At 43.0% G+C, this 27079-nt stretch overlaps 1 protein-coding gene across 3 annotated transcripts; it reads left to right on the forward strand.

Moving 5' to 3' along the window:
* Positions 1-1783: 1783 nt before the first annotated feature.
* lrfn5a (leucine rich repeat and fibronectin type III domain containing 5a) lies at positions 1784-26177 on the forward strand. 3 transcript variants are annotated; one of them, XM_071914951.2, is made up of 9 exons: positions 1784-1983; positions 3532-3660; positions 4020-4200; positions 4644-4799; positions 7876-8135; positions 10721-11188; positions 24277-24550; positions 25176-25433; positions 25485-26177. In XM_071914951.2, exons 1-9 carry the CDS (start codon positions 1787-1789, stop codon positions 26175-26177), a joined length of 2616 nt encoding a protein of 871 aa, XP_071771052.2. In that variant the 5' UTR covers positions 1784-1786. The 3 variants fall into 3 exon arrangements, with proteins under 3 accessions (XP_071771052.2, XP_071771051.2, XP_071771050.2); XM_071914950.2 differs by having other exon boundaries at positions 1787-1983; positions 25176-25469; positions 25542-26177; XM_071914949.2 differs by having other exon boundaries at positions 1787-1983; positions 25176-26177.
* The last annotated feature ends 902 nt before the right edge of the window (positions 26178-27079 follow it).

The following is a 27079-nucleotide window of genomic DNA, read 5'->3' on the forward strand; positions in this document are numbered from 1 at the left end:
TATGACCCTCTGACACGGGAGAGGATTTCACCTCAGTAATTACACTGAGAAATGACTGAAAATGAGAAAGAGAGAGAGACAGAGAGTGAAAGAGAGGACCACACAGGTAGACAGAATGACTCAGAAAATATTTATTAATCAGACCTGGGTCAACTAGTGGTTGGCAGTGATTCTTAGCCTTAATATTAACCTGTTTGGAGCAGCAGAGAGGTGGGGTTTATCACACCGAGGCCATTCAGAGAGCATCAGGAAAAGTGTCAGTTACTGAAAAGCATACAAAATCAATTTTCAAACACTTTTCTGTGATTGTCCTTCTGGCAGTCATTGTATTGTCCTATGTCATCTTGACACCCATAACACCATTACACCATTACCGCTATTTGTCCTGATCTGGTTTTACTGGTGTGCAGAGTCAGGGCCAATGTTACCATTTGAATGCCTTGACTTTCTGTGCGAATAATTAGATTAACCAAACAGCGTTGATGTCCAATGTTCATGACTCAATAAAATCAAAGTAGTGGGAATACTTCCACCCAGAGAAAGTCAACCTTTCTGCCATTTCTCATCTAAACATTATTATAACGTGTTTCTGAGTTACCACCCAGCCACTGGTCAGGACTGAGTTCACCAAATCATTATTATACAGCCTCTAAATGTGTGAGAAGGATTCACTGAGGCTTAACCTGAACAATGTGTTTTTTCACCCTCACCCCGCATGTGTTGTGTTTGCGTTTGTGTGTGAGTGTGTGTGTGTGTGTGTGTCTGTGATCCCTTTAATCCTGATTCTCCCATGTCCTTCAAACCCCAGTCAAGGTTGTCATTAATGAGCATTTTCTCTCTCTCTCTCTCTCTCTCTCTAAACCTTTCCTAATTAACTACAAGCACTGCTGCTTACTAATGATGACTGAATGCACGCGTGTGTGTGCGCGTGCTTGCATGTGTGTGTTGCTGAGTAATAAATTACTCTCAAAAACCTCTTTTCCTGGTTTGATTGGTGATGCCTAACGCTGGGTGGCGATTCAGCTCAGAATCCTCTGGGTTTGTCTAGTCATGTCTGACATTTTTAACATTGTCAGATTTAGAATCACCTCAGATGCCAACTGCAATAAACGTGCAGGAGTTTTTCTCTGTGACATTGGTGCCGAGAAAACAAGCGACAGTGCATACTAACACAGTACACAACAGGAGCTCATACAGTGTAAATGGACAGTGCAAGTCATTCTACAGACACTATGCTGCACTTAACCCTCTACCTACACTATATACACTCACCATTCAATATTGAGTAGCCCTGCATTCAGACAGATTGGAATACAGTATAGTTGCAGCTATAGAAGGAAGTGCAGCTGGTGATGAGCAGAGTATTATTCCAGTGCACCATGAGCAATTTATACTGAAGAATGAACAATGCAGAACCGAGGCTGAAAAGTTGCACTGTGCACAAAGTCTGAGGCACACAGGGTTTTCCTTACATTGCAGAAAGACTGATCATTAAGATGATGTTAATGGGTAATAATTCCCAATAATTATATTGAGTGGTGAGGAGTACTGCCTTTTTTTTTCTTTCTTTCTATCTCTTGCTATTTTCTGTCTCTGTCTCTTTTCTTCTTCATGTTTGTATCTTGTGTGACATAAGCTATAATATACAGTGTGTATGTTCAATTTCACTGTAAATTGCATTTGATAGACCTTCATGCCCACTGCCACCGCATGACCACCGTCATTAAAAAGCTTCTCTCTCTTTCTGTCTCATCTTCAGGTGTTGTATCCAGGTGGGGTGGTAACCATGGAGAGGCTGTTGCTGTGTGTGATGCTGGCAGTTGCCATGGCAGTGCGGGCACAAATCTGCCCTAAGCGCTGCGTATGCCAGATCCTATCACCCAACCTGGCAACCCTCTGTGCCAAGAAGGGTCTGCTGTTTGTACCGCCAAATATTGACAGGCATACAGTGGAGTTACGGCTGGCTGACAACTTTGTCACAAGGTAATAACTGCATTAATAATACTACCACTAGTACTTTCACTATGCCACTACTATTACAAATACTACTACTGCTACTGTTTTTACTACTACTACTACTACACTGCTACTACTACTACTACTGCTAGCACTACGACTTTCATTATAACTGCTACTACTATAGTTGCTACTACAACTACAATGACTTGTACTGCCACTACAACTACTGATGCTACTTTTACTACTATTACTACTATGACTAACTACTAATACTACTATTGCTTCTGCAACAACTACTACAGTACTACTACTGCTGCTACTACTAATAACTAAAAAATATAAACTCCATTTGTACAACACAAAATATTATAAAATGAGAGATGTAGCTAGAACCAGAAGTAGCTGAGGCTTAAAAAGTAACCAGTAATATCTTAAAATCAATCTTCTGATCAGATAGCTGAAGTGTGAAGTACCGCCTTGTGGTTCCACTGTTGCTACTATTGCTGTTATTGTTGCTATTCGTTATATTACTTTTCTGTTACACCCCCAAAATTGGCAATTTTATCCTGTCTTGGGATAACTCAGTTACCTCTACTCCGGCTTCCGTGTGAATGATCAGAGAAACCAAACAGAGTTGATCTCCAATGTTCTTGTCATCGTTTTGCTTACTTCCACCCAGAAAAAGAAAAAAGTCTTTCTTTGTGAGGATGAACAACTTTTGCTCGAAGCTGGAGAGAAGGGAGGCGAGACACTAATCTGTGATGTCATCAAGCGACAAAGCCTGGAGCTGCTCCAGTGAAGATGAATAAGACACTGACTTTTTGGACAGAGTGACAGCACCCAGGGTGATTTTACGAGGATATGGGCTATATGGGATATATAAAATAAAACTCATTTGGGTGTAAAAAAAAAAAACACAAAACAAAACAAAAATCATTCTTCAATGCCACAGAGTAAATCTCCAGTTCATTGTCAATGGAGGCGCTCAAGGCTGTCTCCTGATGACATCATAGATTAGAGTCTGGGTTCTCCGGTTTGTAGCCCTTGGAAAAGAGTTGTTCATGCTCACAAATATTGAATGAGCTGCCCGGGATAAAAGGAATACCATATGTGAATTCTGTTTTCGTGTGAATTTTGCCTTGAAATATTGAAAGACTTTCACCATAAAATGTTTCTTTCAAGTCTTCCGTGCATTTGAAAGCTATTAAAGGACTGACAAACGTGCAACATATCACAAAGCTTTTAAAGGAATGCTTTGACATTCACAGTTTCTGTTCAGTTATTTTTTTATCAGCAGTCCCATTGAGAGGGAAGTTTCTCTCTTAGAGCTTCAGTTAACCAAAGTAGTGTCTTTTTAGCATTGTTGGCGTTCCTCATTGAAGCCAATAGACACTGCTAGGTGCAAGGTGACCCGACATCTTTAGTTGTGGAAAAAAGTTTGTCATGAAAAGGCTTCTCATGGACAAAAAACCTTTGATGATGGCAAACATGATGCTGATGGACTTAACATTGTTTCAGGTACTTGGATTTATTTCCCTCATCTAATTTTACTCTGCTTATCTGTGTACACAGTGTGAAGAGGAAAGATTTTGCAAACATGACACGACTGGTGGACCTAACGTTATCCAGAAACACCATCTCCTACATCACACCTCATGCCTTCGCCGATCTGGAGAACCTCAGAGCCCTTCACCTCAACAGGTATGGATTGACACAGACTGGTGTTGGTATGGAATAGATCGGTATTTGTATGAAATAGATTGGTACTGTGATGGGATACATGGGGTGAATTTGCGGCAAACTAGTCAAATAAAAGAGACAAAACTAACCAACTTATACTGGCTGCCATGGAAAGCAATGTGTGTCTGAAAGACCCATTACCTCACAGATTTTACAGTGATAAACTAGGGGGCACTGAGGAAAAACAGTTGGTAGCCACTTTGGCTACCAACTCTCTTAGTGAGCTTGAGGTGTCGTACCTTGTTTCCAAGGTAGCGTGCCTACAAAGTTTTCTCTCTGTTCAGACTGTCTGTTTCTATGTGTGTCTCTCTCCTCTCCAGTAACCGCTTGACGAGGATAGCCAACGATACGTTCAGCGGGATGTCCAAGCTCCACCACCTCATCCTGAACAACAACCAGCTGGTTCTGATCCACCAGGGAGCGTTCAATGACCTGTTGGCGCTGGAAGAACTGGACCTCAGTTACAATAACCTGGACTCCATCCCATGGGAGGCCATCCAGGTCAGGGTCACATGGAAAACACACAGAGCAGCTTTCCTAACCTGTCGGGTTCACTAATATTAAGATGGAGTCCCTTGACGTAATTTACCTAGTTACGCTGTAAAATGTCAAATTCTTTTACATTTATTGTACTTGACAAAAGTTTGGTGAATTTACAGTAGTGCAAAGACCAGACTCTGTAGGATTAAGCTTATGTTCTTATGAACTGAAAAGAAGTGAGAGATTAAAATGACAGTTACAATAACCTGGATTCTACACCTTGGGAAGGCATCCAGGTGAAGTTTAAAGAAGTATTAAAATATTTCTCTCACCTCCTTCACTCCTTCACCTTAGTTCACCTTCCCTCTATCTCAGTACTTCTTCTTTCAAAAGACTTTAAACCACATTATGTTGGACTGATAGAGTTGTGTGTATCTCTCTCTGTTCATCTCTCCCTCTTACAGAGAATGACTAGCCTTCACACCCTGAGTTTGGACCACAACATGTTGGACTATATCCCAGAGGGAACCTTTTCCCTGCTCCAGAAACTCAACCGGTTGGACGTCACCTCCAACAAACTCCAGAAACTACCGCCGGACCCACTTTTCCAACGAGCACAGGTATCCTGAGGGGTTTTGGGGTTTTATTGGGGTTTTGTCAGATTCATTTTATTTATTTCTATTAGATATTACCTCCTCCATTTATGAGAGAGAGTGAATGTGATTATGTATGGTGCACATTAGAGCAGAACAGTGTATGTATGGGCAGAGGGAGTCACTCCACACCCCCGGTCTGGTGATGGCTGTAAATAACATCTGTAACCACAGTAACACTTATGCTTCAAACCAATATGGCTGCTGCTATTATCGGTTTAGACAGTATTTTCAATTCACTTGACAACACCCGTAACCAGAGACACGGACAGAGGCGTCGTATTCTCTTTCTTCTAGCAAACCTGGTGCTTTTGAGCGACGTGCTTTCTGTTGACCGCAACATTTGGGCTGCTCCCAGACCACAGAACTGGTGGGAGCAACTGCAATGGGAGGAAACAGGCTGGATGTCCTCCTCTGTCCAAATAGTCATCAATAATTTTGTCTCCCAACGGTCATGGCTGGAGGGTATTAGGGTTGGGCGATAGGACGAATATATCGGCTATCGGCGATTGGCTGAGTCCATCGCCGGTTGATTTTTTTGGGCGATTTTTGTCATTTGATTTTGCTAATTTAATGGTCTAATTTAATAGTAAATAATTAACCTGTAAAGCGCAATTCAAAGCGTGCGCGAATATGAACTGGCTGTTGGAGTTGGGCGCCGTTATCCCGTATTTAAACATCACGTCTCCACCCTCTCTATGACAGTTGCCTTTTCACTCCGCCTTCCGTTTAGGACAACGTTTAGCGTTTAGTACAACCATAAACATAAACACACTTGATTTCCGACGTGATCCGGAGCAGAGAGTATGAAGTTAGCAGTATAGCTGTGAATGTAGCAGTGCAGCTGTGAATGTAGCAGTGCAATGTGTGTGTCGCTGCCCGATCTCACAGCGACAGTCAACTTCTAGCCCGTGATGCTAATTTTCGGTATGTTCAACTCAGATCGGGCAGCGACAAACCCATTTCAGATCCAGTTTTTAAGTCGCTAACACTTTAGCATAATCAAATGGGATTTGGCACTAATTTGCGTTGCAGCTAGCGGCCTTTTAGATCGCTAACGTTTTTAGCATAAGTCAATGGAGTTGAACATAGCGAAAATTAGCATCACGGCTAGCGGACATTTTCTCTAGTTAGCTAACGTTACATACTAGAAGTTGACGCTGTGAGATGTGCGCGACTGTCATCTACGGTTGACTCAGATCGGGCAGCGACAGTGTGTACAGTTTAGTTTTTGATTAAAGTGAAGGGGGTTAGCCCCGAAGTTAGCGACAATGGCTAACCTGACCAAGCTCACTTAAGGTGGACTGACCTTTAAGGTGGACCAGCTATTCTCTTTGTAACTTTAGTCACAATCTCAGCCGCTCTTACACCCGGCGAATATATCGGCAATCGCCGGTTGTTGGGCTGACGGTGGCCGGTAGGAAAATTTTGACATATCGCCCAACCCTAGAGGGTATCCGCATTTTGTTGAAGTGACGCCTCTCGGGCGACTTAGAGTGTGTCTAGTCTAGTCTAGTTTATTTATATAGCCCTTTATCACAACATGTCGCAAAGGGCTTTACATAGCATCATATACAGTACATGCATATACATACTACATTATATACACATCATCAGTGTGCTGTACAAAGCTCTGTAGTCGAGTAGGGTAGCTGTCTGATGATGATGTCACTGGAGGCCACAGCAGGAATATTATAATAAATAGTGAGAATAAGATACACCTAAGTAGTCTCATTATCAGGATAGACACTTCATTAATTACATATAGCAATCAATGCTACAAGGTGCAAATGATAATATAAATTGCTTGTTAGTCAAAACAAATTACTCAGTCTCACTACAGAGAACATGGGGGAACAAGCATTGTTTATTGGAATATTAAAAAAGTGTGCGTATGTGGTGTGTTCAGATTCTATGGCTTTTTCCAGGTCTTCCGTTACCTACCTCTTTTCTTCTATTTTCTCCATCTGTGGTACAGAAACATTGAGAGAACAAGAATAGTGATTTAAAGGAATGAAGGTGTATGTGGGTCTGAATGTATGTTAAAAAGAGCAGGCAGTGACAGGGTGGGAATGGCAAAGAGTTTAACAAAAATATTCAGAATTCTTGGAAAGCCATTAACAATTCATCACTGGCCATGCACTACAGCACCTGCACTGCCCCGGAGCATATGCCACACTCTGAACTCCATTGAGTTCAGTGGATCCCCTCTAGCCATGACACAGCAGTCCTCTCTATCCACCATTTTTTGCAGATAAACAGTGATAACGTAATGTTACATAACTGTTTCGTCTTACATCACTTAACAACCAGTTGTCTAGTGTGATTCTGGCACACACTACTCGGACTAACCGAGTCCGCGCTCAAATTCAGGAGTCAATACCTGAATCTGTCTGGCAGTGAGTGCGGTTGTAGAATGCGATTGCCAGTGTGAACTTTACAGGATGAAGCACTCCAATAAGGAGTGACAACTGTACTTAACTGCAGTGTGATATGTTGCCCTGTGTGTGAACAACACTGAGAAAATGAGATTGAGTCACAGTGACAACCGAATTCAGCTGCTGTTTATTCACGGCCAATGATTGGAAAGGTTAGGACTTGCTGACGGAAAACATTCTCTTTGCAACTTTCAGACCTCCCCATAACTCAAAACACTGCTTCATTTTGTTTTCACTATTTACATAAGCAGTCCATTTACAGCTGCAAAATACATTATGAACTCCAAACTGCATTACAGGAAAAACTGCTTACAGTCGGCCCTTCCATCAAGAGGTCAGTTAATCTATTTGGCAGAGAACAGAACAATTCCATGCTTGGTTTACAGATGAGATAGATGTGATAATGCATGGTTTGGCACTCCAAAACAAAAACATCAGCACAATTTAGCCACCTCTAATGTTAAATGAACAGGAGTCAATGGGACAAGATCAACATGCTTCACAGTCAAATCACCTTAAAGCTCTTTCAAAAGCTACACTTTGGTTAAATGATGCTGATTTTAAGTAAAGTTTTAAAGAATACAACCATTGTTTTACCCCTACAGGTCTTGGCTACATCAGGGATCCTGACCTCCACTTCTTTTGCGCTGTCATTTGGTGGGAACCCTCTCCACTGCAACTGTGAGCTACTCTGGCTGCGAAGGCTGAGCAGGGAGGACGACCTGGAGACGTGCGCCTCGCCCCAACATCTCTCCGGCCGATACTTCTGGTCCATCCCCGAGGAGGAGTTCCTCTGCGAGCCCCCGCTCATTACCAGATACTCCCATGAGATGAGGGTCCTGGAAGGGCAGAGAGTTGCACTCAGGTATGACTGATTACCTGTCCTGTTTGACTTTATCCCGCTCCGCTCTGTTTTACTCTCCACCCACCGCCAGATAGTTCCACCACATCGGAGTGCTGCATGAATTTACATACGTAAATCCCCTGTTTGCCTGAATCCACGTTTTCCAGAATCCCCGGCTTTTCAGTGATGTTTCGAGACGTTTTGGGATGTAAACCATTTGCTTTGGGTGTGGCCAGCAGTGAGCTTGGTTGTGGCTATCAGGCGCAGGGAAGTCATAGCAATAACAATGAGGGAAAGCAGTAGAAAGACCAGTGAGGCTGAACAAAGCACGTTCAAAAAGACAGGTGAATATCAGCAGTATTTTTATATGTTTTTTTGTTTGTTGTCTCCTTCTTCAACACCTGTTGTGGCTTTATGGAAGCCGGTTACCTCAGCCTCCGGCTATATTCTGTTTCAATGTAGACAGCTCATCAAGATGAGAGTTGAGGCAGGAACTTGACCAACTGAGGAGAAATGTACTTTCTGTTTCAAGACAAAAGGTTGTATATTGAAGCTTGAAGTTTATTAGAACAACAACAGAGGCAGAATGGTATAACACATCCACACATTGCTGAAATACATGAAAAAACATAGAGTAGAATAGAAACGATGCAATCAATAATGTCAATCAATGATCTATACAGGTAAGATTAAAAAAAAAAAACAATGGGTGAAAACATTCACCTCAGAACAAAACAACAAAAAAATCAAAGTGACAAGCAAAGACAGACTAGGTAGGATAACAGAATCAAAACAACAGAAAAAGCATGGTGGAAAGTAGTAGTATTTGATTACATACTTTTAGTCTGTGCTCTGTTCTGGTTCTTTGTTTCTCTCATTCATTGTATTCTATTGTTCTTTTCCACAAACCTCCTCTCATTACCCTATACTTAGACAAGATGAGAACACTCGAGGGACAGAGAGTAGTCTGTTCTCTGTTCCACTTCACTCTCCCTTATTGTACTATTCTCTGCCCTGCACCCCCACCCCACCCACCCACCCACACACACACACACACACACACACACACACACACACACACACACACACACACACACCCTGTTTTAATTCTCCTAGTTGTGCATTATGTTCAATCAGCTGTTGACAAGGCGCCCTAGAACACGTGAAATGCTCTGGTGTTCAATTAAGCACAAGACAGGGAGATCCAGCTAAAATGTTAAAGAAAGAGAGAAGTAAATCAAGACAACAAGAAGTCTGGGAGAGGACGATTAGTTCATTTGCATATATATTGGTCACACTCTTGCAATCATGATAGACATTATTTTCAAATATGGAACTATGACAAAAATAAGGGAGAGAGAAATCAGTGAGGTAGATCAATACACTAAATCTATCCTGTTTTTTATACTACTAGATTTTTAAAACATATATATTTTTTCATCTTATGGTGATCACTGACTAGAGTTTACCCAGCTTTTATTTGACCACTTCATCACTGTTTATAAGGTGACATGGCACCTATGAAATGCACTGCTAGGTGTTCCTTTCAATTGCTCCATTTCACTTCCCCAAATGAACCAAACTGAATGCAATTTGGAGCTCAAATGGAGCTCACTTTAGCTCACAGCAGACATTGTCTCCCATGTGTACAGAATGTTTATGACCCTGGGCCAAAATCCAAGAAAAATCCCCCCTCTCTCCTTAGCTCTTATTCTATTTCATCTCATTTCTCATTCTATTCTTTTTGTCACAGTTCATCCTTAAATGGTTGTTCTATAGACACTATTATATATTAATACTGTAAGGTCGCTATGGCCCTGACCTTTGCACTCCTTATTTTTTATTACTTATTACTACCTGTTATTAGTCACTTTTATAACTCACATTATTATTCTACTGCTGACATATTGTAAGTTTCAGCTAGTATCGCCTAAAATGTAAATATAATGTGAAGCATTTATTCAGATTAAAATACATTGTAAGATGTCAATAATGCATGGACATAAATAGAAAGTCAACTTTTCCTCAAGTTCCTGAATAGTCAAATTACATGAGTTGTACCCCCTTTTGCACAATTCATGTTTCACTTGTCTCAAGGCTTAAAAATCCTTCTTTAGCCTGTCTCCTCCCCTTCATCTATGTCTCTCCTTCATGTCTGAAGTGGATTTAATAGGTGAAATCAATGAGGTATAGCTTTCGCCTGGATTCACCTGGTTGGTCTAATTCATGGAAGGAGCAGGTGATCTTAATATTCTGTACGCTCCGTATAGACTCGATTTACACTGAATGCTAACTAGGAAGAGTGCAAATAGCCAGATATAGGAACTGTGACATTGGGTGAAAGCAAATGAGGCTTGACTGTTCTTAATTTGGTTGCAGAAATGATTGATTCCATCTCCACTGTGTCTCCCCAGATGCAAGGTGTGAGGTGACCCAGTATTCTAACTCAAATAAATGTATTCTGTGTCTATAATAGATAACACTCAGGCACTTTCTCTCCCAGGTTGGTCCCAGAGGGAAGGTGTGGGGATCCCAGAACCTGCCATGAAGAAGTGCTCTGTTTGTACTGTACAGTTGACCCAGTTCTGTCTTGTTTCTCCCTGAAGGTGTAAGGCGAGGGGCGACCCGGAGCCGGCCATCCACTGGATCTCTCCCGAGGGCAAGCTGGTATCCAACTCCTCCAGAACTTTGGTCTACACCAATGGGACGCTGGACATCCTCATTAGTACCGTCAAAGACACCGGCTCCTTCACCTGCATTTCCTCCAACCCCGCCGGCGAAGCCCACCAGACGGTGGACCTGGTGATCATAAAGCTCCCCCACATCTCCAACAACACCAACAACATCCAGGAGCCCGACCCGGGGTCGTCGGACATTTCCACGTCGACCCGCGGCGGAGCCAACGGGAGCAACGTGACGGGCGATGTGAAGAGCGGGGCGGATAAGCGGGTGGTGATCGCCGAGGCCACGTCATCGACGGCGCTGATCAAGTTCAACTTCCAGAGGAATATTCCGGGCATTAGGATGTTCCAGATTCAGTACAACGGGAGCCAGGACGATTCGTTGGTGTATAGGTAAGACTGACGAAATCAGTCTAGTATGTTAGTATGTTACAATAAAGGGGAACTGAATGACGATATGCCCTATGTGGGGGGAGAAAATTACTCAAGGCTAAGCTGTATAGATTAGATTCCACCAGATTAGATGCAGCTTTAATGATCCATGTGGGGAAATTGGGCTGTTACCAGCAGCTACTGTAGTAATAGGATACAGAAGAAGTAGGATAGAAATAAGAATAGAGCAAATGGGGGGTATTAAATGTATTGCAATCAGCAATAATAGAATATGTTAAGTAAAATATATGAATGAAACGATATGTGATATAGGCCTATATAAATGAGAAGACATGGTAATATAAAGAACACATATGTGAATTTACAGCGTATATACAGGATGCGCAAAATGTGCATTGTATTCACGTTGCATTGTATCTTATCAAATACAGTACATTCAATTTACAGATGTAGATAACACATGCACAGTGCTGATTTGTATACGTTCCTTACCAGATCAAAACCAGAAAAAGTGAGGCTGTATGTACACTGTTTTCATCAGAACATACATGTATAGAGTATCAGTCACTGTTTAGTACATTACAATAGAGACAGTTAGTTCATATCAGGGCAAGTGAGCGACAACACGCCCGACCTGGACGTGGAATAGGAAAGATAATGGCGAGACAGAGCGAATAACCTGAGAAAGTTCACGATCCTCATCCAAACCCAGCAATACAACGGAGTGCGCTTTAGCCTGCTGAGTCACCAGGACGGCCTTGACAGACAGCGCTCTGCCAGTCTTTCTTGACTTTTGCCATTTGCTCAGGATTATACAGATTATATCTATTTCGCCGGGAATGATTGTTATTTGAACTAGGCTAAATATTTACCCCGATGAGACGGGGACGGGGGGGGGGGGATGGGGGGTTGGGGGGAATTAACAAACACCGAGATCATTCGTGTGGAAATCTGCCAGTGTTATCTGCCTTTCACATCATTACTAATCCGTATACATACTTCATCAGTACGCATCATCAGCAAGAGACAGCGCGAGCGGCGGGATTGGCCGTCTGTCTCACGATGATGACGCTGTCCTCGGCTGTTGTGCTGCTTGGGACTCGGAAAAGATTTCTCACTCTCAGAGAAAGATTTGCCACGTTCACCGTTAATGTCTCGCTGTCTTTATCTCTCTCTCTGGCTACACAAATATATAATTAACAAACAGAGATCATTCATAGAGTAAGCTGCCGGTATTATCTGCCTTGCATATTATTCCTAATCTCTGTACATAATTCATCAGCACTTAACCCCATTCAGAGTATGCATCATCGAGAGACGGCGCCGCTGGGATTTATAGCTGTCTGTTAAGATAACGTCAGAGCTTTTCACGTTGAGATAGTTGGAGAAACTGTTGCAAAGAAAAGCTTCTCTCTGTCTTTTTCTCTCTCTGTGTATAGATATGCTCTCTCTCTCTCTCTCTCTCTCTCTCTCTCTCTCTCTCTCTCCCTCTCTCTGTCAGTCTCTCTTTCTCTTCCCCAAAAGCACACCAAAGCCTTTGCTCGTCTGCAGGATGAAAAGGCCTTGTTTGTAGGTTTTATGGGGTTATTTAATCGGATTCTGTTTTCTTCTGTCTCTGCTTCTGTCTGCCTCTTGTTATGCAGACACATGGTTTCTCCATCTTGGTATCTCTGTGCACCCACAAGTAGCCAGAGACTTCTCCACCCACATCTCCCCAGCCCCCAAAGCCTGTGGAGGGCTTCAAGCAAAAAAGAGAGTTTCCCTACAGAGATCAATAAAGTATCACATTCGTCTCACTGCCGTCACTCTGATTCTCTCTCTCTCTCCCTCTCCCACTTTCTACCTTGCCTTTTGTGCCTCTCTCTTCATCCTTCTCCAACTCCTCTCTCCAGCTATTCCCTCTCTACCTCTTTCTCTCTCCCTCTCTTTCTCCTCCACCCCCTCTGGTATTAAGCTCTGCAGCCATGTGTGTTCCTCAGTGTTATTTTGCAGTTCTCTTGTCTTTAGATAGCGGATTGATTTCCATTCAACACCTCTGCCAGCACAAAGCAACAACCCATTGATTCGGCTTTTTCATTACCCAAACACAGAGAGGAGCGAGAGGGAGAGAGAGGTGGAGTGGGAGGGAGAGAATAGAGAAAGAGAGAGAAAAGAAGAGTGAGAAAGGTAGAGAAAGGCACAGAGGAGAGAAAGTGAGTGAGGGAGGGATAGAGAGTGACAGACAAGGGAAGACGAGGCCCATTGTTCTACATAGAGCACATCTTTTCGGGTTCAGTGAGTGCTTATTGATTTGCAGCATATTGATATTTCTGCGCTTCAGTCCCTACCTGTTCAACATAATGCTCTCTCATAGACCTCTAGGGGGGAGGATGTTTGTTTCCTTTGTTCACACTGTGCATTCAGTTCCCAGTGTGAACAAATGGATGAATGAATGGTGGTTTAAAGCTTTTAAAGGCATACCCACACAATTATGGTAGCCTCTTAGTAGAACAAAACGTTGCACATCCAAAATCTAATAATAATAATGCTTGACTTTATCGATCCATGCCGGTTCACTTACGGGGAGGTCAGAGGTCAGGGTCAGTTACAGAACATCAACACTAGGAGCTGGTAGGGGTTCAGTGTCTTGCTCAAGGACACTTCAGCAGGGAGGATGCTTGCTGATATACTCCAGCTGAAGGACTGTCTCTCTAACCACAAGGCCAGCCAGCTGCCCACTCAACTCCGATAGTAAACTCCGTGTTCAAAAACAGCAAACTCGCTGTGATAACAGTGGACGGGTTTTGTTGAAAGGAAGAGTTGTGTTTCTAAATGAGACATCCACTCTGAAAAAAGTGGCACCTACAGAATGATTCATAGCACAAAAAATTACTACAAATAAAGGTTACTCTTTTAAAGGGTAGAAGCCAATTTAAATCCTTGTTTGGTAAAAGGTTCAAATCTTCATTTTAGATATTTTGAATGATGAACTTAATGGTTTTTTTTTGGGGGGGGGGTTTAATCATCAAAACATGATATAGGCTATACAAGAAGCCCACCTATACTTGCAGCACAGAGTATGCACACCTTTTTAGGCTGACTGTAATCTGTAGAAGGTAAATATATAGTATCAGTTATAGTAAGTATCATCAGACTGATGTAGGTTACTGTATATAAAGATAGGGTCTTTTAAGGAAAAAAGTAGAATTAAATTAATTAAACTAAATTAAACTAACAGGTCAGAGTTTTAACCAACTTTTTATTTACCACTACATCACTGGATGTATAGCGTTTGTGTCTTGAACACTTTCACTTTGTTTGAGCTTTAGCCTAACTTTTGAATTGTAGAAGTTGAGCTGAGCTTCGGCTGCCCTGAAACCATGAATCAGATGCTGTGCTGGTGGATAAAGTATGTGTTTCCTCTGCATAATAAGTCTTTGTTTATTTCTCACTCTTTTTCTCTATCTATCTATATCTGTGTTTAGGGAGAGAATATGAAAAGTGTGGGAACACAGGTTTCCTCTTGGGACATTTTACTGAACATAATCCACTGCTCACCCTTCCACTGTGTTCTCGAGGGAATTTAGAATAGCAATTTCCAGACTTTTTTTCTCTGGGGACCAACAGTTTCAGGTTTTTTTTGGGCCAACTTTTCTGTTGGGCCCAAATAGATTTTGCTGGCAATTTTGCAGATGAATCAGGCATGTATTTAAGCCACTAACACATTCGACTATACTGTTTCATACATTGCAGGAACCTGTAGATGTTTTGCCAACAGCCGGAAATATACAACCAAAATAGTGTAAAATACAATAGCTACAAAGAGAACAATTCTTTGTTGTTGTCCTAATCTCCTGATGCTTCTCATCCATCTACTGAGCAACTGTAATACCTTGGTTTGTTTGGGGTTTTTTTCTTTCCTTTGAAACTACTTATGGGGAAACGAGAAGAAACTAAATTGAGCCATCCACACATCCGTCACCTAAGCCTCAGCCATTAACCCCTTATAGGGTCAGGTCAAGGGAAGGCTGATGGAGATGAAACGGTGGTGACCTTTTACACTTGACCTATCACGGCAGGAGCAGTACACGCTGTCATTGGCCTTTACACTCCACTGGTTTTATTGAACCACTCACAGCTGCGGCGATGATGATAGTAAAATTCACAGCCAACAGCGTGTCCACAACGATGACCATAAAACGGCCACAAAAGAGAGCGTGCCCTTATTCAGACGGAGAGCCATTTATTACCTTTAATTGATGAAAGGGAGCGAGTCCGGAGTGAAAGAATGAAATGAACAAATTAATGGATGAATAGGTCAGTTGATTAGTGGATGAATAGACGAGACAATGATGATAGTTAAACGGCTGTAAAAGATAAGCGTCTTCACCTGAATAGAAAGAATAGAAGGAAGGGAGGAAGAAAGGAAGGCATAGATAGATAGATAGATAGATTGATAGATAGATAGATTCCCATCCAAAGCATGACCACAATGATGAAAGTAAATGGATCTACGGTATGTAAAAGACAGAAAAAGGAAGAAACAGATAAATTGATTATCAGAATTGTTAAGCGAAGGAAGGGAGGGAAATAGAGAGGTAGGAAGGAAGGGAGGAAGGAGGGATGTAAGGCCTCTCTAATGGTATTTGCCTTGCATATGTACAAAATAAACACAAACACCTAGTCCCAGACAAATGTTTAATTAAAGGCTTGGGCCCGCAGACATAAAGACTCGGAAAACATCCAGCCAAACCTAAAGACATCCTCTATTCTCTTCCACAGGACACAAACTCCACTTCTACATCCGCAAAGTCACTTACACACACCCAAATCCATCCCCCTCTCCCTCTATCCTAGTCCTCATCTGCTCTGCCCGTTGTTTGCTTTTTTTCCCTCTTTGTTCTTTCAGCAGTCGTTTTCCACTCCAGCAGATCCATCGAGCTACAGGGGCTGGTTGCCATTTGCCAAAAAAACTACACATCAAGCAAATTGCGTGGCAAGCTTTTTATGAGCTACACAACAGGGGGTGGGGGATGAGTCCGGGCTTTTTAAAAGGCACACACACACACGCCTTCACGCACACACTCTCACTAGCAGGGAGTGCTTTATCCTTGCCAACGGTCCCCGCGGCCCAGGTATAACACCTACCTCAGCTGTGCTTAAGGCGTAAAAAACATCCGCCTTTATCCCGCTGTAATGTTCCAATTCTGATTTTATGGTGCCATAAACATATCGTGGGCCTAACGTAACAATGTGATTGTTCTAAGTGGTCTATGGGGTTTTAAATGTGGACCGGGAGCGCAGAGGAGACAACCACAGCATTAAGGAGAGATTTAGATGACTCCGCTAAACTGGAGGAACCAAGCTGGAAGGGAGGAAGAGTGCGAGGGATGCGAGGGTTAGGAAAAAGGAAAAAGAAGCAATGAAGGAAGGAGGGATGGAAGGAGGCAACAACAGTATTAAGGAGAGGTTTAGATGACTTTGCTAAATTGGAGGAAGAAATCTGGAAGGAGAGATGATTGAGAGAAGGGAAGGAAGGAAGGGAGGAAGGAGACAGCCACAGACTAAGGAGAAAATGACCCAGCTAAACTGGAGGAATGGAGCTGGAAGGAAGGGAGGAAGGAAGGAAGGAAGGAAGGAAGGAAGGAAGGAAGGAAGGAAAGAAGGAAGGAAGGGAAGAAGGGCTGGAAGAGGGGGAGGGAAGAGGAAAAACAGAAGGAAGGAAGGAATAGATGTAAGGAAAGAAGAGTGGGAGGAATGAAGAAGAAAGGATGTGAGGAAGAAAGGAAGGACAGGATGAAAGGGAGGAGGGAAAGACAGACTGGTGAAAGGGAGGGAAGGAGGAATGAACTAGGGAAGGAAGGAAGGGAAAAAGGGCTGGAAGAGGGGGAGGGAAGAGGAAAAACAGAAGGAAGGAAGGAATAGATGTAAGGAAAGAAGAGTGGGAGGAATGAAGAAGAAAGGATGTGAGGAAGAAAGGAAGGACAGGATGAAAGGGAGGAGGGAAAGACAGACTGGTGAAAGGGAGGGAAGGAGGAATGAATTAGGGAAGGAAGGAGCAAAAGAAGGAAGGAAGGAAGGAAGAGTGGCAAGAAGGAAGAATTAGAGAAAAGGACAGAAGAAGAAGTGATGGGACAAAGGAAGGAAAAGAGGGCCAAAATTAAAAAAAAAAAAAAGGAAAAGAAGAAAGAAAGGTGTGGCAGGAAGGAAGGACAACAGAAAAGCATAGAAGAAGAAAAGATGGGATGGAGGAAGGAAAAGACGGAGAAAGGGAAGGAAAAGAAGGAAGTAAGAAAGGATGAGGGAAAGAGGTGAGGAGCAAAGGAAGAGATGAAAGGGAGGAGAAAGGCATGGAAGGAAGAGATGCAAGAAGGAAGGAAGGGAGAAAGTGGAAGGACAGGAAAAACAGAAGAAGAAAGGATAGGAGGAGGGAAGGAAGTAAGGACGGAGGATGGGCGTGAAGAGGAATAGAAGGACGTAAGAAAGGATGGGGAAGGAAGGAAGAGGTGGAAGGAAAGAAAGAAGAGCTAGAGGAAGGATGGATGGGAGAATAGGACCAAAGAGGAAAGGATGGCTGGCAGTAAGGAAGACAGAAAGAGTGGGAAGAATGAATCATGCGAGAAAAGGACACACGTAGAAAGGATGGGAGGGAAGAGGAAGCAAAGGAGTTAAAAAAGGATAAAAGAAGGAGGGGTGGAACGAAGGAAGGAAGGAAGTAGTAAGAAAGGAATGAATAAAGCAAGGAAATAGACAACCACAGCATTAAGGAGAGATATAGACAATTCAGCTAACCTGGACAAATGGAACTGAAAGCAAGTTAGGAAGGAAGGAAGGATGTAAGGAGACAACCACAGCATTAAGGAGGGATGTAGAGATGACTCAGCTAGAGTGAAGGAATGGATCCGAGTTGGGCAGATGAAGGTCTATAGCTACAGATAGTGCTGAGATGTCTTCCCTGTGTCTGGGACAGCTTTCGTTGCATGGCACTTTGGCGTCTACTCTACTATGCATGTTTGCACTGAGGTCAGCAGTAATATGATCTTGCTAAGCATAAAGCCTTCCTTCTTTTGTTTTTGAAATAGGGAGGAAAAGTGACAACTAAGGCCCCTGCTGGTTGCCTTCGTTCCTGAGAAAATCCCTGATTACTTCTCCCCATTGACAAATAAACTCATTTGTCATAATTAACTGCATGGACTTCAACATAATGGTCATTTTCTAATAGATAAAGCTGGTGGAAATAAAACCGGTGTCAGTGTTTTGACAGGATTTGAAGGCAATGAAGGCAGCAGTGTTGTCTTTTGCTTCACACTAATATTGATGTGAATCCATATTATACTGTAGATGACATCAAAATAATCAAATTTATTGTTGCTTAGGCTTTTGACTTTTCTGCATAACTAAACGGCTTTTGACTGCACATATTCAATTGGTCAAGCTCTGTTTGATCTGCAGTGTTGGGCTTATAATATATTATTCATTACTAATTTGAAAATGAATATTACTCTTCTGGAAGCAGTCATTTGTTACACCCCAATTCGTTACAACCCCAAAATTGGCAATTGCATTTTCTCTTACCTTGAAAAATCTTGATTTTTCCTCTCCTGTGGACGATGAGGGAAAACAAACAGCTTATGTGCGTCATCCTTTTGCTCGATAAGAGAGGAGTACATAGTGGGAACACCTCGACCTGGAGAAAGTCAACTTTTCAGCCATTTGTCATCCACGTTATTTTAGTGTGTGAGGATGATTATGATTAAAAAGAATCGTGGGCTGGGGATAATTATAGTTTTGGATGATTCAGGTGCAATCTGGTATGTAGAGAGTAACAACAAAAGTAATAACTTTTTTTTGATTGGTAACTGTAGTAATATGACTGAAATTGAAATAGCAATTACACTACTCGTTAGTGGGAAAAGTAATTTCCACACTATGATCTGCTCCAAAGTCCGTTGGTGCTGGGACTTTTACAGGACTGAAACCATGGAAATATTACTAGTGCACTAGCTGTTGGCTAACAGGGTTTAGTGAAACTGGAGGGTGAGATGGCAGCTAGCTAAACCCGCCAGGCTCGGGCTCAATATCCCTGTTCTACCTCTGCCTATGGGTATGGATGCTTGTTAGCCATTAGCTTTGGCATCCGGGGCATTATGTATGGTAAAACAGAGATATGACGCTAGGTCCTGATAGTGTAATGTTTTCTGTTTGCCTGAGAGACGCAGACCTATTAGCATGGCACTCTGCCATCTGCTGTGTAAGCCACATTAGCTTTGAGGTCAGCAGTAATGGGGCAGTAGTTGAGCTACCATTAATCCTCTTCACTTTGTGCTTATAGACCAGTGACTCTTAACTGGTTTGGTTGGGTACTCATGTGCCTTAAAGTGGACTGAGTTGGACTTTGAGATTGTTTAATTGTTTACAACATGAAAAGGTGACAGCACTGTAGCCATGTTGTTAGGAGATAGCTTTTTATTTTACCAATGAGCGACGCTCATTGTTAAGGCATTATCATTTTAGGCTGAGGCATTAGCAGCTAGCTTTGTTAGCTGTTAGCCATCAACGTCAAATCCATTAGGAGTGGCAGCTTTGTTTTGAAGCCAACAGATTGTTGGCAGTGAATAAGAGATTAACAGTTGTTCAGCTCTAAAGATTTGGATTTGGGATCTTTAGGAAAGTGTCCTGAAGATCACTGTCTTTGGAGGCCCGAATTTAAAGACAAAGATCACATAAGATGAAAAATTAATGATCCCTGTGGGGAAATTGGGCCATCGCAGGAGAAAGTAATAGGGTACAGCAACGAGAAATAGAATATGAATGAGAATAAAGCAATTTAAATAAAACACAAATAATGCAAAATAAAAGAACTAGAAAATGAGACAAAAAATCAATGACAAAAATGAAAATACACCAAAAATATTTATATATACTGTATATATATATATATATATATATACAGTATATGCAATATGAAATAAGTGAAATATCATGGTACTGTATATGCATACATACATACAGTACATACTGTACATCCACACAATGTGCAAAATCTGCATTGTAAATAAAAGATTCTCACGATCCATAACAGATTTTGCAGGCTATTACAGGCTTATCTGATAAAGTTTTCATATTTTAGGCTATTTAATTTAGCCTAGCTTGCATTGCAGGAGCACAGGAGGCTTTTCTTAACACAAAATAGCCAGCAGCACTGGATACCACTTTCCACAATAATTGGACAACCTACTTTTATTTTCCTGTGACCTACATTTTGGTCCCAACCCTGTTTCAGGAACACTGCTGTACAATTTACAATTGTTTTCTGCTCAAACACTATTAGAATGAGAATGGATGGTAGAAAGAGCCCACTGGTATTACAAAGGTTTTTTACACACTTGTCACCAAGACGACTCCAGTAGGCAACATCTCTACTACTGTATGCACTATTTCATCTGAAATTTGCTTGAAATGTACGTTAGCTATACATGTAATATTACATATTAAGAGCAAAGTGATATCTACTCCTACACATATGTTGTGACGGAGTTGACATATGCGGGTAAATTCAGTCTGGGATTTCAGTTGATTTCAATCTGTGCAGAAACCTCATATCTCCAAATATCCTGTTTTGTTTACAATCTATTTTTAACTACTTGGTTTTACTCATTTTGCCAGATGTGTGCTTTCTTTCTCTCACTGTGAAATAATTGGTAATCAAAACCAGTGTAACCAAAACCATACAGTAGACTTGTGCTTCTAAATCCTGGGTCATGACATGACTCATAGAATTTAAACAACTGAAAACAAGCTTTGTGCCAGTTACTTGCCAGGTGTGAGCATCTCAGCAATTGAAAACACAAGAATAAAAATAAAAACCAATCACCGATCATAGCTCAAAACCAGGGAACTTGAAATTAACATTCTACTTGCAGGCAAAACACTTCCACAAGCAATTTGAACTGTAGAGAAATGTGAAATGGAAAAAGCAATCTTCCAATACCTCTGCAATGAACGGCCGCAGGCATTTCAGACATGGCAGCTCAACAAGGACCTACTGAAACTCCTACAGTCTCTTAGGGACATCAGCACCTGGAGATACTTGTCCTTCTGTCAAGCAGATCACACAGGTCCAGCTCGACCTGGGAGCCCTGGTCTTGTCTGAATGAATGCCTTTTCTCTTCTGGAATAATGCATTATTTGTAGCCAGTAGGCTTTCTCCAATATTTAATCAAGTGAAATGGAACAATCTGGTATCAAGAGTTCACTGTTCTGGGCATGGAGGCATTCATTTGTCTTGAGACAAAAAGCTGAGAGCGACTAATGGAGATCATATTGGCCTCCTGGCTTTGCCCTGCCTGTGGTGAAGAAAGCTAGAGTTGATTAACACACACACACACACATCCATGCACACACGTACACAATAAGGGTTCGGTTTCACCAGCACGTATTGCTGTATCAGTGATGAATACTGGCAGAAAGCCAGACACAGTGACAACCACTGGGAAGAGGAGGCTGCCATGGGAGGAGAAGATTAGTGTAATGGAACCCACACACACGCACACACACAAACACACACACACACACACACACACACACACTCAAACACAGGTAGACATAGGTACACAAATGCATACTCTAATAAATGTGCAGAGAGGGACATACACATACACACACTTTCTCTCTCCCTCACACTTTCTATGTAAAGTGTAATGGAAGTGTAATGGAAACCACACACAGACACACACACACACACACACACACACACACACACACACACACACTCACACACACAGAGGCGCCCTGGGCTGAGGGCTTGGCAGAGCAGAGTAGATAGATTAGTGTAATAGTCTCGGCCAAGGCAATCATCTGCCCACTGTAGGGCTTCAAATACTGGCAGCAAGATCCAACTCAGACACAAAGAAATTAGCCACAATGAATGAGTCGGCTTGGATGACTTCACAGCGCTAACGGCTCACATAGTTAAGAAATAATCACTTGCAAGAGAAAAATCAACCGTTTTGCATGTATTTTTTTAACTCGCCAATGCGGCAGAGGCAAATACGGCGAACGCATCATCCTGCATGAACCTTGTGTCTATGAATTATAAATGGCTACAGCTTGGCTTTCAGACTGACAACGAAGACTCACCGTGAGATGTGAATTTTGTTGGCCGAAGCGTCCGATTGGATGGGTTCGTTTAGAAACATTCCTAATTTGGTCTGTGTCCAAGAGGAGTCGCGTTGCTAATGGTTTCTTGGAAGGAAAGGTTTGAGAGGAGAAGAAAAGAGAGAATGTCATTTATTAATAGAGAAGCATGGCTAAGCTGGAAAAAATGCTCTAGATAGATGCTAGATACATAGATCTAGAGCTAGATAGATTTTCCTTCTATAGTATCGATAAAATAATGCGATTATGACTATTCTTTAAAACCTGTGATGTAGAATTTGTGACTTTGGGTATCTTGAAGAATATGCTTAATAATAATAACAATAATAATACTGTGGGTGATGAAGAGGAAAGGCAATGCTAAGCCTGCGAAAGTCAGATGTGGGTGTCTCAGGGTTAAACGTTATTTTTTATTTTCATTTCTGACATTGGGTTATTGCTGTTAGCTAGACTCTTCAGACCACAGGCACCAAGGACACATTTATAATTGGGAGGTTTAGCTGTGTGTGTTTCTACACTTGCGAGTGTGTTTGTTAGTGCTTATGTGTATGTGTGTCCATGTGCCATCTGCCTGTGTGTGTGTGTGTGTGTGTCAGTGGCCAGAGCTCACTGCCATAATGTTGAAATCATCGAAGAAGCAAAGGTGATAGCAGTCAGGGTCAAGAAACGTTCCAACAATCCACTGAATATTCATGACTATTTACCTGGGGCACTCTCTCTCTCTCTCTCTCTCTCTCTCTCTCTCTCTCTCTCTCTCTCTCACACACACACACACACACACACACACACACACATATAAATGCATATCCCAGAGAGATATTAATGAGTTAGTAAACAGTAGTTTCTTTGTTTCAGAGCCTGACAGTGTTTGAGCCTGCAAGTAATAGATGAACCTAGAATGTCTGGGTCACAGACTTAAAAACAAACACAAAAACAGATTTTGGCACTAAGATATCGCTGTTTTAGCTTGCTACCATGCACACACATACACACACACACACACACACAAAGACCGAGGCCACCGTGATAATAGGGAGATTAATCTATGTCTGTGTGTGTATGTGTGTGTCTATGTATACAAGTGTGGATGCCCATATGTGAGCATGTAGGTGCATGTGACATTTGCTCCTCTCATTAACCCGCACACAGCAATGTCACTTTATGTGTCCCACCACCAGAAATAATGGCATTGTGAGTGTGTATGTGTGTGTGTTTGTGAGTGTGTGTGTGTGTGTGTGTGTGTGTGTGTGTGTGTGTGTGTGTGACTTTGGTGGCCAAGGTTCACTGCTATAGTGATGAAAACATCAAGAGAAGCAAAGGGGAGAACACTCAGGGTCAGACAACGTTCAAACGGTCCTATTAGTATTCATGGGGTCATATAGACGCTCACACACAGCCAAACACACACACACACACACACACACACTCACATCCTTGTGTTGTTATTCTAGTGAGGGCACTCTAGTGACTTACATCCATTCCCTAGCACCTTAATACTAACCGCTTAATGTCTGACCTTAACCTTTACCCTAACCTTCACATAACTGGAACTCAAGAGTAAACCTCTAACCCGGCCAAAATGCTCATTCCCTCCCCACAGTACAAAGAAGACTGCAAGCTTTGAGCTAGCTGTCCCCGTTGGTTTTAATGAGGAATTTGATTAGCATTTTAATGAGGAAATCCAGGAAAGCTGACAAGCCGTTTTAGGGAAACTGAAGGACGAGTGTGCAAACCCTCTCCCGCAATGTGACAAGTGTCTAGTGGAGAAAAATAACCAACTGAAACTCAAAGTGACAAAGTACCTCTGTATTTGTCCAGAGCATATCCAGAATTATTCATCGCAAGCTGGATACTATTTCCCTTTTATGATTTACTGTGAAAGCTGTCAAGACATAAATACATGTCTTTATATTATTATTTATATGAGCTCTCCCTTCCCTCTCCCTCCGCAGAATGATCCCCCCAACGAGCAAGAACTTCCTCGTCAACAACCTGGCGGCAGGGACCCAGTACGACCTGTGCGTGCTGGCCATCTACGATGACGTCATCACCTCGCTGACGGCGACCCGCGTGGTCGGCTGCGTGCAGTTCACCACTGAGTCGGAGTACATGAGGTGCCATTTCATGCAGTCGCAGTTCCTCGGCGGGACGATGATCATCATCATCGGAGGGATAATAGTGGCCTCGGTGCTCGTTTTCATCATCATACTGATGATTCGATACAAGGTTTGTCTGTCTGTCTTAATCTACTTTGGCCGGGAAGGGGAGGTGTTGACTGGGAGGAGAAGTTTTTTAATACTTGAGACAATTGGCTTTATTCACATGGTGGCCATATTCCACCCAGGTCTAATCATCAACTGACAGTATTTACAGCCATGATTTTTAGCACTGGTAATATCATGCTTCATATCCTTAACGCCACTTCTTTGACAGTGACATTGTTTACTAGGTGACTTCATCTAGTTAAAACAGTTTGACTTACTTCAATATCATGAATGTTCCCTTCAATCCAGTTGTTTTTGATTTGGACCCTCTTGGGTTATTTGGCAATACTGATTGAGTCTGCCATTTTTTTTATTTTGTTCTGTGTGGTTTTTCCCACCCGGAGTATAACGGAAATTAAATTTGGCTGCTATGAGAATAAGGCGAATTAGGGGTGCTATTATGCATATCTCTGTCTATTTGTCTCTCTCTTTCTCTGTCAATCTGATGGTCTTGTCTGTTTTCCTGTCTCTATTTCTCTTTTTACCAACTCATTTCAAACTGCTCCATTGAAATGAAATGAAAGTTCACAGTTACAATATGGACAAAGTATCAAAAGCTCCCTCCCTCCTTCTGTCTTTTGTCTCAGGTGTGTAACCCTGGTGAGGGCGGTAAAGGCGTTTCATTGGCGATGACGAACGTTCACTCGCAGACCAACGGGCAGCAGTCGCAGGGATGCACGGTGACTCCCAGCACCTCCAAACACGGCTCGATCGGATTAGACGATCTCTCAGGAGGCACGAAGAAAAGGAGCGGAGGAGGAGGGAGGCAGGACACGATGACGCACTCCTCTGAGACGTCCCTGCCAGACTGCTCCACAGCCACGTCGGTCCTCAGCCAGCCCTGGGCGGCCAGCAGCCCGACGGCGGGCGCGGGAGCCGGGGTCGGGGATCGGGAGAAAGCGGGCGGAGAGAGAGGATCTTTGGCCGGGGAGAGGAGCTCTTTAATTGGGGAGAGAGTTCTCGGTTCCAGCAGCGGCGATCGTCCGGCTAGCGTGACGTCATCCGCGGCCACCGGTTCGCTCCCCAAGCCGAAGCGGAAGCCCGCTCCGAGCAAGCCCGGCTCGGCCGGCGCCGCCTCCTCTGTCGCCGCCGAAAACCTGCCCTCCCCCTCCCCTCGCCCTCCCTCCTCCTCCTCCTCCACCGCCTCCTCTGCTCTTCTCTCCTTCACCCCGCTGGAGAACCTCAACACCAACCGCAACAACTCCACCTCTCTCAACCAAACGCCGCCTCCCTTCGCCCCGTCCCCTTTCTGCAGCCCCCTCGCCACCCCCAGCCCCGTCCCGTCCATCCGCTTCAGAGACACCCCCATCCTGCGCCGCGCCCCTCGCGCCTCCTCCTCCGCCAAGTACCAGACTCTGCCTGCCGAGGAGGGAGGGAGGAGCAGGGCGAGGAGGAGGTACTCGCTCAACGAGGGGGGTTCAAAGACTCACTCCTCCCATCAAGGAGGAGGAGGAGCACCCAAATTGGGGCGCATGATGCGGAACAAAAGGAGCCAATCGATGGGCGGGATGCTACTCCCTAAGGAAGGGGACGGAGACTCGGACAAAGGGCGGTGTGGCTCCGACTGGATCTTAGAAAGCACCGTTTGAAAGAGCGAGGCGGCGATCGCGTTAAACTTTGGTTTATTTGTTATTGTTTATCCTTTATAGGTGTGTGAGTCTGGGGGTTGTGTGTGGATGTGAGCTAGTTTGAACATTTGTTACAGGTGTGTGTGACTGAAGGTACGAGTGTGTTTGTTGGGGTGCAGTGTGAGTGAACGATTGTCTGAAAACATATTTGCGTGCTACGTTGACTACTGTATGCCTATGAACGAGCATTACAAAACAGCGTGTGTGTTTGTTGTCGCCGTTTAGGACGTGCGCTAGCGTGTGCGTATGTGTTCACGTTAGTCTGAACCGTCGTTTATAGATGTGCAAGGGTGACCGAATGCGTGAGAACATATCTATGTACGTGCGTTGGTGGATGGAAGTTCAAGAACGTGCGGACGTTTCTTTTTCGAGCTGTGTTTTTATCATCATCATGTTTCTCCACAGTTCTTTTTATTCTGTTGACTTTTTTTTTTTGTCACTTGACAAATTTCCCATCTGTGTTTTCTTTTTTTCCAGTCAGCCATTCAGCGAGTGGATAACTTGCCTTGTAGGTGTCTCGTCGCGTCCACTTTATAGCACAAAAAACAGAAGAAAAGACGGAGGGGTCATCCTTTCCTAGTTCACACCCAACCCCTATGAAAATACCACAAAAAAGGGAATTATTACAGGAAAAAAAAGGAAGAAAAAAAACAAAAAAACTGAAAAGCACACCATTCTACGTACACACACCCACCCAAAGTGTGTGTTCATGTGGCAAGAGAATAGCAGTCGGTGCCTTCTTTTGCACTAACGTTCTCTCAGTCCTCCTTTCTGACAGATGAAATAACCGGATTATAGGACTCTACCACGCTCCGCGAAACAAGGGATTAGGACGGAGGAGAAAAACAAAGAAAGAGAGAGAT

The sequence above is a fragment of the Centroberyx gerrardi genome, chromosome 17, assembly GCF_048128805.1.
Source record: "Centroberyx gerrardi isolate f3 chromosome 17, fCenGer3.hap1.cur.20231027, whole genome shotgun sequence".
Classification (NCBI taxonomy): Eukaryota; Metazoa; Chordata; class Actinopteri; order Beryciformes; family Berycidae; genus Centroberyx; species Centroberyx gerrardi.

Bases quoted from the DNA above. Each gene is read 5' to 3' on its own strand.
- lrfn5a (XM_071914949.2), top strand. From the start codon at position 1,787: ATGGAGAGGCTGTTGCTGTGTGTGATGCTGGCAGTTGCCATGGCAGTG. The intron at 4,201-4,643 runs GTCAGGGTCACA...TCCCTCTTACAG, and splicing joins TCCCATGGGAGGCCATCCAG to AGAATGACTAGCCTTCACAC. The intron at 8,136-10,720 runs GTATGACTGATT...TTCTCCCTGAAG, and splicing joins GGGCAGAGAGTTGCACTCAG to GTGTAAGGCGAGGGGCGACC.